General features: G+C 41.2%; 1 protein-coding gene across 1 annotated transcript in view; it reads right to left on the bottom strand.

Annotated features, from left to right (window-relative positions):
- Positions 1-850: 850 nt before the first annotated feature.
- Positions 851-12,997, bottom strand: part of LOC136427378 (ornithine transcarbamylase, mitochondrial-like) — a 63,973-nt gene continuing 51,826 nt past the window's right edge. The window contains exons 3-10 of the mRNA XM_066416207.1: positions 12,374-12,455; positions 12,065-12,152; positions 10,956-11,109; positions 6,470-6,592; positions 6,146-6,199; positions 5,712-5,867; positions 4,590-4,727; positions 851-1,415 (exon numbers count right to left, since the gene is read on the bottom strand). Of these exons, the coding sequence (XP_066272304.1) occupies positions 1,356-1,415; positions 4,590-4,727; positions 5,712-5,867; positions 6,146-6,199; positions 6,470-6,592; positions 10,956-11,109; positions 12,065-12,152; positions 12,374-12,455 (855 nt within the window). The 3' untranslated portion in view covers positions 851-1,355. The remainder of the gene's footprint in view (positions 1,416-4,589; positions 4,728-5,711; positions 5,868-6,145; positions 6,200-6,469; positions 6,593-10,955; positions 11,110-12,064; positions 12,153-12,373; positions 12,456-12,997) is intronic.

Genomic DNA, 12,997 nt, shown 5'->3' with positions numbered 1-12,997 from the left:
TGCGCTGATTGGTGCAATGGTGCAGTTGACCATGGTGATTGACAGGACCACCATCAGTAATCATTCACGCCAAGGTTTCCATATTTGGTTCGCATTCCTGCATATTCATGATCCGCTCTCCTATTAACGACCGCCAGCTGTGATTGTTTACGCCCGAGTTGCCATATTTGGTTCGACATGTTGTAACATGCTGCTACTGCGCTGAATCACGGCGAACGATATCCACTGTTTTTCTTGCAACCGTTGATCCTAAAATTCTGCACACAATGTGGGAGATAGACTGACCCGTGGACTCCCTAATAACAGTTCGTTTTTGCAAACTGTTTTGCTCAATTTAAAGTATCGACGATAAACCTAACCCGAAAGTGACACAGAGCGCATCCTGGATAGACAATCCCTTTCTTATCTCAGACGCGCTCCGCTGGAGCACATCCGGGATATCCCAAACCTGCACCCTTTTGGCTTGGGACGTCCCAAAGCTGCTCTGAAGCAGCTTTGTTATAACCAAGGGTGTCTATCCAGGATGTGCTCTTTTGGCCTGCGAGTCTTGGATAGAGACATCACGTATCCAGAACTGTCGTTTTGCACATCGTGACTTCCATTTGTTAAATCATGGCCCAATAAACATCATGGGGTAGTTACATATGTGACGTGTGCATAACAGAGGCTGAATTTATTCTACACAAACCCCGCGCGGATAAAACAAACTAAGATGGCGGCCTTCTGGCTACGATAATCACATGCAATATAGTCTCCGCCTTTTAAAACACGAAGCTCCTCCCCCAAGAGCACGATCTGGATAGACACCCTTGGTTATCCCAGACACGCTCCGCTGGAGCACTTTTGGGATATCCCAAACCTGCACTCTTAGCTTGAGACGTGTTTTGGATATCCCAAAACTGCTCCAGAGCGGATTTGGGATAGAGAGCGCTTTTTTGGACACAACAGGGGTCCTGATTTAATGAGGGTACCGCTTATATGATAAATATCTGGACACCAGACCGAATAATTGTATAACAAGGAGATTTTGTCAAACCTCAATGATAGAGGATTTATTGTATATCGTGTTATAGTTTGATCTTCGTTCTACAACCTTCGTCATCGCTTAGATATTTTTGGATATCAAGAAGATGTCACAGAATCAAGTCTGTGGGGCCTAATCTTGTACTCTACTCTTCCTAATCTTGTACTCCGCCTGCCTAAGCTAATGCAAAAGTCAAATAATGAAGGAACATGTCAATTGGTCTATCGTGTCACCAATCCTGTCGCTGTTGCTATCACACCGCAGTATTGTTATGTTGTCTGCATCGCAGTATTCTAACCCTCCTGCAGCTTTGTTGCCACAGACGGTCAGCCTAGTAGTCTGGCTTTGGTGTTGTGCAGATGTGGTCTTCTAGCAGTGAGAGGACTACAGCCTGTAAAAATAACACATTCACAAATGTAACCTTGGCATATTTTACAGCTCTTGTAATATTGCCTAAATAACAATTTCAAGAAAGCGTGATGTGTTAGTCGACGCCGAATCAGGGCGTGACAAAGGTCTGCAATAGCAATTCGTCCTTCCAAATTCAAGGGCATCTGTTTTCGCCTGTTGTAAGAGGCAATGATGTGACCTCTTCACCATAAGAGGATAAATGATTGGCCGTTAACTACCGGGAAACAACAGCTGGGCCAACAGCTGAACCGAAAGGAAGCAGGTTACGTTATCTAGGATAAGTGCGTTATTCTTAATCTCAGGAAACATGAATTTTATGCCCATTTAAATGTACATTTTGACAGTTGACAACACCTCCGTAGAGTAAAGCGGCTTTACTAATGCAGAGTCTTGTCCCTCCTGCAAAATAAAATTCAGCATGGTAATGCAAGAACTCTAAATTGCATTAAAGAAAGGAAATTATAGGCCTCCAGATACGTATTGCATTATCTTGTAAGGTCGTTAAGACTACGTCGATGAAGATTAGACATCCAGGTAATAAGATACGCCAAAAAGCAATTACTCAAACAACTGGATATGATTTTTGGAAACGGTCAGACGTTTCAAGTAGCATCCACTACTTTTCGTCAGTGACTGTGAGCAAGATCAGTTGAACAGCAGGTTTATAACCACGAACTATGAATTGATATGCAAATAAGGAGAAGACAAATTTTTAGAAGTCCAATAGAAAGCGAATTAGACAACTCAAGACGAGGTTGAAGTAAAAGGGGACAATAGCTCCTATTGTTTTAATATAGGAGCTAAAGCTGGTTTGCCCCCAAGGCTATGTCCCAAGTGCCAGACAGTTCCACCCTTAGCCCTCCTTTCCTGTTGAGGGTTGGATTGTATATCCTCTCATATATTGCCTCCCTTACTCCACGTTCGAACCAGCGGGGTTCGCGGTCAAGGATATCAGTGGATTCGAGATTGAACGAGTTGATACTTCACTTACAAAGGACAATTCTTCCAACAACTGCACGGCTGTGCTATGGGTTCACCAGTTTCGCCCATCGTGGTAAACCTGTACATGGAGAAATTTGAGAACAAAGCCCTCAGTACTTTCAAGGACACTCCCCCGGCCAACTGGTTCCGTTATGTAGATGACACTTGGTGCAGACTAAAGAAGAGAGTAGCTGATGATTTCTTTGAACATATCAACCAGATAGATGACAACATCAAGTTCACACAGGAGTCGAGTCAAGATAATATGCTCCCTTTCCTAGACACCAAAACCATCATAGAGAAAGATGGTCGCCTCCAGTTCGAAGTATACAGGAAGCCGACCCATACCGATCAGTATCTGGCCTTTGATTCTCACCACCCTTTGGAACACAAACTGGCAGTTATAAAAACTCTCTTTCATCGGGCAGACAACATCATCACCTCAGACACGGCCAAAACAGACGAACATAGACACCTCCGAGGTGCCCTGGGCAAATGTGGCTACCAAAGATGGACTTTCAACAAAGCCCTCAAACCGTCTGACCAGTCCAAGAAAACGCCTAAGTGTACACCGTTGACCAACAGAAACAAGGCCAACATCACTATTCCATATGTACAAGGAGTGTCCGAAAAACTCCGACGGATCTTCCAAAACTTCAACATTGCCACCAACTTCAAACCTCAATCAACTCTCAGGCAAAGACTGGTACATCCTAAAGACCGACCCCGCAAATGCAGCAAGGCCGATGTCATCTACAGACTCAAATGTGAAGAACCCAACTGCAACAACACTTATATCGGAGAGACCAGTCGATCACTTAATGAAAGGTACAAAGAACATTGCGCTAACCGCTACTCCTCGGCCATTTTCCACCACCTAAAACACAACCAGGGGCACTCGTTCAATCTCGAATCCACTGATATCCTTGACCGCGAACCCCGCTGGTTCGAACGTGGAGTAAGGGAGGCAATATATGAGAGGATATACAATCCAACCCTCAACAGGAAAGGAGGGCTAAGGGTGGAACTGTCTGGCACTTGGGACATAGCCTTGGGGGCAAACCAGCTTTAGCTCCTATATTAAAACAATAGGAGCTATTGTCCCCTTTTACTTCAACCTCGTCTTGAGTTGTCTAATTCGCTTTCTATTGGACTTCTAAAAATTTGTCTTCTCCTTATTTGCATATCAATTCATAGTTCGTGGTTATAAACCTGCTGTTCAACTGATCTTGCTCACAGTCACTGACGAAAAGTAGTGGATGCTACTTGAAACGTCTGACCGTTTCCAAAAATCATATCCAGTTGTTTGAGTAATTGCTTTTTGGCGTTACGACTACCATTGCCACAAAATCATAACCATTTTCGAGGACGCATATTTAACGATGTCATCCATGGAATAGTTTTGGCTAAAACACTGAGAAAAACGTTTCTAACGTGTTTTTTTTTGTTACAATAGAAAAATACAGACAAGAAGACAGCGTCAGGTGAAACTTGCTATTAAATCAATGTATCTGTTGATATCTGACGGTTGACGAGGGAAGAAAGCAAAGCTCTATCGTTAAGAAAAATACGATGTTGTTAACTATCGAATTGCTGTATATGAGTAAGATGTGAACATCTGGTACATAAATACTGGCCACAATGGACTATAAAGTTGGCATGTTACTGAACATTCCGTTTTTTGATATATGACTTAGTAATGCGTACATATGCCTCAATGTGTCAAATTTATTGTTTTTGTCGTTGCATTACAGGATAAATTCATTTGTGTGCATAAATGTGGGAACGCTCTGTGTCAGATACTTCAGTATTTGTTTCGCTTTCACGGGCTGCAGACGTGTAGAGTCACTAAGTAGGGTCACTAAGTGACTTGAGCATTAACGTTGGGAAGGGCAGTGTTGACATGACCAAATGGTTTACTGTTATCTGGAAAATGCCTGCAAATGCAACCTTAGACACCAACTCTTGAATCAAACAATGGTTAGGGCAATGTGACCCATAGACAGGTGAGTGTTGAGGTTTCTCAGATTTTCCCATTAAGAATTACACGACACGGCCTTTTTTGGCGTCTGCACTGCAGGTTTCTTCGCATCGCATTTCGTGTAATCCAAGTTTTGTGTGGAAGAGATCTCTAGGGGATTCCAAAATATAGCACGAAGATCCGATGCCTCACCATCACAGTCCACTTCCTGTTTTCAGCCTCACGCCAAACGAGTGACCTCTCACTGTAGAAGACAGCATCGTCCACTTCGCCCTGTTTCCTGGGCCCGCAGTGGAGAAACACCCAGTCTTTAGCAGCCACCTTGACCAACTAGAGGGACAGAAACATAAATTACAAATTCTCTCACCAGCCAAACGGTATTGACTTTCACTTGTTTAACACAATCTCCATGACCTGTGCACGGACAGGAATTTTTCACAGGTCAAGAAACTATTTCACGTCCGAATAAAACGGACTTAACCTATAGAATCACAAAACTCTGAGACTTTTCCTTTTACCCGGCAACAATCTTATAATATTTCTTTCTGTATTTTTATAATTTCCTCGTGTTGCCATGTTAACGGGTTCCTCGCAGACTGATCGTACAAATTTCGCCATTTTTGGTTTCAACAATGTAGCTTTAAGGTTTTCTTGCTAAATCGAACCTATTCTGACATTATTTGGATCAAATGTGATTTATTCAACCTTAATGATTTGATTTGCATATAGTTTGCTGATTAAATTTGATGACGTCATTGTTAATAATCGAATATGGTGGACCGTATCAGTAGTTTATGAAGAAGATATTTTCCCTTGAACTTTTCACTATGCGGAATTTTTTAAAGGAACAACATATTATACAAATTATATTTTCGTTTGGTTTTGAGTTTTTTGGCATTTTCTTAGATTCAAGATGGTGTATTCAAGATTGCGGTTGGTAGCTTTTAGGAAGATAAAGCAGAAAATGAAGCACCAGGATATTCAGTATATATAGAGAGGGAGTGAGTGAGTAAATGCTCACCGTAACGATCGATTATCACGAAGTAACGAGTGGGGGCAAGTCATTTTAATCAAAATATTATTTGCATAATTGACAAACTGCCATCAAACAAAATATACGAGAAACTCTATTTCAAGGAGACGAGAGATCTTCGAGCTCTTGTTGAATTTGTGGTAAGGTTGTGACAACGGGCTCTGACCTTTTGGAACGATCTCTTCTCAAGACAGCTGCTGCATTTTTACAAAGTTATCCACGACTAACAGTTTTCATTAGAATTTCTTGTAAAATTGTCGCATTGATAACGTCACTCTTACCCTGTGAGACACCTGGTACCCTTGGAAGGCCTTGAGACATTCCAGTTTTTCCTCCTCAGGTCGGGTGCTGTTTTTTATCCTCCTGTCTGTCACAAGAACATCGGCATCCTCGCATGCCTCACGAGGATCGGTGGTATGGAAAATCTGCGTCCCGTACTGGGGAACAATATAACGCAGTTTTTTGGACGTTTGGTGAGACAAGTTCTTTATCTCAAACTTTTCAAATTATTTCTTATAGCTTGGGCAAATGTCTTTTTCGGACAGTAAACGACAACATAAAACCCCCAAAACACAATGCGAAGGTGGCTCATCACAAAACCCAAGTCGCTGCATTACCTTTAAATAAAATTCCCAACAGAAAGCCGTTATCACTTTGCCCAAGTAAGGAAAAAAATGATAACTCATATTGCTGTATGCTAAATCTTACAATTTACCTGTTTTGCAAGCTTCTCTGCATCTTTCGTCACATTTGGGCAGGCCTCATAACCCTGTATTGAAGACAAAACGTATGTGCTTGTCGATTTTCTCTCTACTCTACAAAATTTCAATTAGAAGCACCCTTTTGTTTTGACATATCAAAAAATGAATTGACCTCTGGCCTCCCAGGAAAACTTACATTATGAATTGTATACTTCCTAAAATGCTATTGAAAGTAGTATTGTATACGTCCTTCCGATTGTGCATTTATAGTGCTGCCTGGACGTTCCCTTGTGCTGCGCTGTTTTTATCTTTAGATTAAAATGCAATATGCACAATACCTTTGGAGATGCAATTTTCAGGTTAAAGCCAAGTTTTGGAGCTGCCATCATGTAGGAGTGGATGATGTTGTTACCGTTTCCAACCCACGCAACAGTCAAACCTCTCAGGTTACCAAAATGGTCCTAAATGTGCGAGACAATAAATGACAAGTGAGGACAGATATTCTTCGTTTTCACTGAACGTTCGAAAACCGTTCCGTCACGCATCGGCGCCATGTCGGGTGATAACCTGGCAGGATATAAAACAAGAGCTTTTCAAAAAAAGCTGGCGTTTCGTCTAGGTTTATGAGTGTGAAATGTCTTTTCCTGTTCTGTTATTTTAGTAGAGTCTGCCAAAGAAAGTCACTCAAGGGCTGTTGAGTCTATGAAAAATTGGCACCTTGGGAAAGGAGTTACGGCACTTATCTAAAGTGCTTTCAAAAAAGCTGGTCTTGGCTTTACCCTATTTAGACTGGGGGGGGGGGGAGTGCCCGCGCCAACTTTGACATGGTCGCAGAACACACGGAAATTGTACGCCTGCTTTATTGATTTCAAGAAAGCATTCGATTCTGTCTGGAGAAATGGGTTGTTTAACAAGCTTCTATCATCAGGAATAGGGGGAACTTCTTTGAAATCATTAAAACCATGTACTCCAACACAGAATATTGCGTCAAAACTTCAAACGGCTTATCAGCATACTTCAAGTCAACCTGTGGAGATCGCCAGGGGTGTAATCTAAGTCCGCTTCTGTTTAATCTTTACGTAAATGACCTTCCAAACCTACTAAATTCACCACAATGCGACCCCGTCATTCTAAAAGACACTCCCATTAATAGTCTTTTCTGGGCAGATGACCTAGTGCTACTATCAAAATCAGAAAATGGCCTGAAAGAATGCTTGAAAAGATTAGATAACTTCTGCTCTACTTGGAAATTAACGATTAATAAAGATAAAACTAAAGTAATGATTTTCTCAAAAAATGGACGAACGAGTAAAACCCGTCCCTCTCCCTTCCAAGCACAGGGTCATACCATAGATATCACACCCTCTTACACATATTTAGGAATAGACATAACCCCCTCGGGATCATTCAATCGAGCTAATGAACAAATAAGAACCAAAGCCATACGGGCCTCCTTTAAACTGAAATCAGTACTATCAACAAATTACAATCCATCAATTTCCCTTGCATTAGATCTGTTTGATAGTCTAGTTAAGCCAATTTTATTATACTGTAGCGAAATTTTAGGCCCTGGAGACGTGACCCAGGAAGGTCATCCGTTGCTTGGTGATTTTACAACTAACCGGCAGTTGGTTAGTTCTGCGACGGACTGTTTCGTTGGGAATGAAGTCATCCCAACGGATGCCTTCAATCTTCCTCAAGCACTGAGAGTCGAAGGCATCTAGTTTGTGTGCTAGTGCCTGTGTAAGGGTCCATGTCTCGGCACCGTACAAGAGGACGGATAGGACTAGAGTGTTATACGTGTGTAGCTTGGTCGATCTTGAGAGGTATTTACAGCGCCACACACGATCCAGAGAGGCAAATGCTGCTGAGGCTATTCCCAACCTTCGCTTAATGTCTTGTTCAGACTTGCAGTCTGATGTGATGAGATTTCCCAGGTAATTGAAGCATTGGACAACCTCGACTGGTTCTCCTCTGATGGGAGGGCATACTGGTTGGTCCAAGAAATCACTCAGCGACTGGAGCTTTGTCTTGAGCCAACTGACCTCCAGGCCCAGACTCTGACTCTCCACAGAGAAGATCTCAAGCGAGCTGACGAGGGCTTCAAATATTTCTGCAAGCAAGGCGACATCGTCCGCGTAATCCATGTCGGTGAACGTATGGTCTGCGTAGGTAGGGTCATATCAAAATGGCTTTTAAAAGAGAACGAGCCGGCAAATTTAACCTCATTTTGCAGATATTTTGTAGATTGAACCTTGAAGTCAAACATATAAAAATCTGGCACCCTAACTGTGCACCTTTCTATAAATTTTCAAGCGTCGAAGCTTCTCACCTTGGGATCCTTAACTATATAAATCCCAATAGGAGAAATACTGTGGTCTGCAACCACATCGTACAACGGCCAAACGATGTATTCCAGGACTACCAAACTTAAGTGACTTCCTAAAATTTAGTCGGCAACAATTTCATATTAATGGTTTGAGTTTATTATTTTTCGTGTTGCCCTGACAACCGGTTTCTGACAGGCATCTTATGCAAAAATCACTAGTTCTTTTTAAACAATATTTCTCAGTTTTTTTGGCTAAACAACACTAGTTTTCCTACATGTATAACATCATATGTAATAAAATGTAACTTTCATGATTTAACATTCATAATTCATGCTAATTTAATGACGTAATCGGTCAAAATCCAAGATGGCGAACAATTTCACTATCTCAGGTTTCAACAAGCTTTTTTAGCTTCAAAATCGTCTATAACTGGTATTTTCTTCAGAAACATTCAGATCAACGTTTCTAGTCCATTTACAGTGTGTTTTGGGGTAACAAATGGAAAAAAAGTATTTCTAAAAATGTCAAAATTGCCAATCCAAGATGGCGGATCCCAAGGGATCGCTAACAACACATAACGTCAGTCGATAACTTCATTTTGACGTCAACGTAGTTACCATTAATGATGTCAGATACTTGGTATACCTTGACATCAATATCAATCGTTCGCAGGCATCAGTGTCTGATGCATGGCGGCTGCAGACATGCATAGGGCTCGCCAGCCTGGTCTGCTCTCGACATAGACCAGTCAGTTCTGGTGAAGATCTGGTCTTCCCATCTTCCTCTAGGGCGACCTCTAGGTCGCTTCCATGACGGGTTAGGTTCCGATGAAATCAGTTTGATGGTGTCCTGAGTAGGAACCGCCCTGGAGACGTGACCCAGGAAGATTATCTGTTGCTTGGTGATTTTACAGCTAACCGGCAGTTGGTTAGTTCTGCAACGGACTGTTTCGTTGGGAATGACATACTTTTTGTTTAATACCTAGATATTACGGGGATTCCGTATTTAGCAAAAAATCACGTCGGTGGCGTCGTATTTACGTCATATTACGTCGTAACGTCACTAAAATAACAGTAATTATCAACGTTCACGTGTGCATCACTTCCTGCAAATTTGGTGATGATACACCATACAGTTTAGAAGCTAGGGGGGGGGGGGGGTGAGCCCCCCGTCCCAGATATCCCAAAAAAGCCCAGTCTAGATAGGGTTAAAACTTGTACTTTATTTTGAAATGTACAATAAGTTCATTATAACAGCTATCAATGTAATTATGTGCATATCACGCAATAAAACATACAATTTGAAAAAGCACCATTGAATCATTATTACTAATAATGGTTATTAAGTGAAATACAAATCCATAACAGCTTTGCCTGTGGCCAGATTCTATCTAGAATTACTACCAAATGTCAAACAAGTATTCAAACCAATTAACAGCTACCTCATCTCTATTATACTGGTTTCTACATTTGTAGCATTTCTTCCTTTTTTTCATGGATAATCTTGCTAAAATTCATGAAAATTCCCGTATTTTTGTGCCGAGCTTTGCCTGTGAAAACTTCTGAGTGAAGTCGATAATGAACAATGGAGCATTTGCTACTAGCATTTGTCCGGTAGTTATGTTTAAATTGTACCACTCTATTAACAAAGAGTCACTGTTTTTGGTGGAGTATCCCTATATAATGTCCTTGATCCGACGTCCTTCTTTTGCGTTTGAAAACCCTAATTTTATACAAACAACATCAAGAGCCTCTGTTTACATCGGAAACAGTCTACTAGTTTAGTGGCGAGTGTTTTGCGAAGATCATCTTACCGCGCATAGGAGCCGCGCCATCGGATTCGGGAGCCTTCTTTCATAATCGGCAACACTTATGACAATATCTGGTTCATTTACATGTGCAGAGTTATGTTCAACTGCAGTTACTGTATCTGATCCTACAGCAACGTTTGGTTCAGTATGATTTTAAGTGCGGTGTTTGCGTCACGTGACACAAGCATCCGTTGCACGGTATTTTCCATTACAATGAACAGAAAAATTCAAAGGCCGCGTTTGGAATCTATGAAGTCCTGTTCATAAGACACAGGCCTTGTATATATTAGATGGATATTTAAATAGAATAATCACTTGAGGTGTCGATCCAGGGTCATTCTGATCCCATGCGACCAGCGGAGTCCTTCGACGTAACCGTTTGAGCTACATTGTAGTCGACTAATTTTGACGGTACATTATGCTTCAAGCTGACTACATGGTATTGTTTATGTCGATTTTTGGTCGTTTATTGAAGTCCTTAACCACAATGCAATGATATTTCCTAGCAGTTATGCAAATGTAAATCATTTGCCTAAAATCTAAAAAGCTTTACACGTGTCATGGAAGTATATGAGGTTCCCGAACTCTAGTTCCAAATGTTATGACCGACTTTAAAGATTGATACATCGGGCTAAGTTCCAGCTTCCAGCACGCACATACGTATAGATAAAACGTTCGTCCTACCTGCAGTGTCTGCATATCTGCCAGGATCTGTAGTGGATGGTAGAGTTCGGAGAGGGCGTTAACAATGGGGACACTCGATTCCGCAGCTAAGGACTCCACGTCCTCATGTTTGTACATTCTGGCAAGTATGAGGTCCACAAATCCTGACAAAACCCTGCAAAGATAATGATTTCTTGAGTCCAAGGCATGGTAAAACTAATGATTTTGTGTGCACGGGCCACCAGAAAAGCTAAAATTGGTTACCGTTTTTTTAATTCTTACTTGCAGGTCACAAATTTACAATGTTGTTTATATGTGTTCTAGATTTACAAATTACTTCAAGACGTTATACAATTTCCACTGTAAGCCAGGTTAGCAGTGCTTTAGTTTGTGTTTAAAATACTATTTCACAACATAATTCAAAAGGTAGGTTGCCAATAACCACTCAGGTATCCCCAGTGTAATGGCCCTAACTTAAGTTGCATGAAGCCTGTGTACCTAATTCAAACATTCGAATATGGGCACATATTTTAGATTAAGTACCGGCTACAATCAATTTAACTCTAAAAGAAGTTCCCTCGTCCCTCGTGATTATTTTCTTTGAATAACCAATTACTACAATTGTGCACACAGACCCAACACAACACCCTATTATTACACATAACAAAATTCTACAGGTACACACACCATGCATACACCACAGATCTAAACACACCATTACGTACAGATCACATAATTAGCGCACCACATGTGCACCCCCGTACACAGCACATCCGATTACCTCGTGTCTGCAAATCACACGTTCAAACGTATGCCCGAACCAAATATGCACACGTATATACATGTCATATGCGCACATGCTACATCATGACTTGTGCACAAAATATCACATATCTGCATGAATACCATAGTTCAACATAGGAAAAATGTATACAAGAAACATGGACGTATACAACACATGCCACACCTACGCTCATTAACACATCCAATGTGAGCTACACATCCGATATGTGTACATGTATGCTGTATACGCACAACACAATTGCATACAAAAGCACATGCAACACCACAACCTCACAAATACTCACAGATCATACCTGAACACGCTCATGCACCACATATGCCCGTACCTAGCTGAGTCTTTGATGGTTTCATTCACGCTCAGATGGATGTCATCTGGAGACAGGAAATATGATTTCCCACCCAGCAGATTAATACCTGCAAAAATAGGTTGATTACCAGCAAACTCCAACTTCAGTAATTCCACATTCAAACTCAAACCAAATTCGGCAAATAATATGATCGCCTGATGTTGTCACAAAGACATGTCGGCATCTCTAAACATCTGAATTACAAACCTTTACAAATACAGTGAAAGTCAACAATATTCAACCCCCTTTGCAGTATTAGATAATATAAATGTCAACGTTATATCTTACCTGTCTCAGTAGACAGCCTGGTTCTCGTGCTTCTCTTCTGGAAGATGAGAGCAGCACGTTTACCCACTAGTGGCCTGTAGAGCTGCAGAAACAATTCTGTAACAGTTACTGTAAATCTATGCGGTATGCACGCAGGTGGTGTGCTACAAATTGCGTAGAATTCTTCACACTCAGGAGGATTGCTGTGACAGTAATGGCGAAGTTAGAAACTTCCCCAACAAGTTGCGTCTAGTTCTATGATACGATGATTATACACCGTAAGGCCATGCTGATTTGAGTATATGGATGACATCCACTGAAAACCCAAAAACTGATGCCAGCGTGCGAAAAAAGTTTGTCATGAAAAAAAGTCCTAATAATGAAATCTGCGTGATCAGAAAGGTACAATAATTGACAAACACACAGAGTATGGTACACCGAATAAACATGATACTTCATTTTTACTTCTTTATATTCTCTTCTTTGGCTTTGGAACCGAATTTGGGATTCTAAGACGTTAGTATTGTTTTCCAATACCATTTTTTTCTAATTTACGGCAAACATTTCATCATTTTTTTAGCTGCTTTGGGCTATTTGCTATATAGTCATTTTTTTCATTTTTGGAAACGGGCAAAAATTGATGCG

Source organism: Branchiostoma lanceolatum, chromosome 2 (genome assembly GCF_035083965.1).
Source record: "Branchiostoma lanceolatum isolate klBraLanc5 chromosome 2, klBraLanc5.hap2, whole genome shotgun sequence".
Classification (NCBI taxonomy): domain Eukaryota; kingdom Metazoa; phylum Chordata; class Leptocardii; order Amphioxiformes; family Branchiostomatidae; genus Branchiostoma; species Branchiostoma lanceolatum.
Note: the sequence above shows the minus strand (reverse complement) of the source record. Positions and strands in the feature narration are given on the sequence as shown.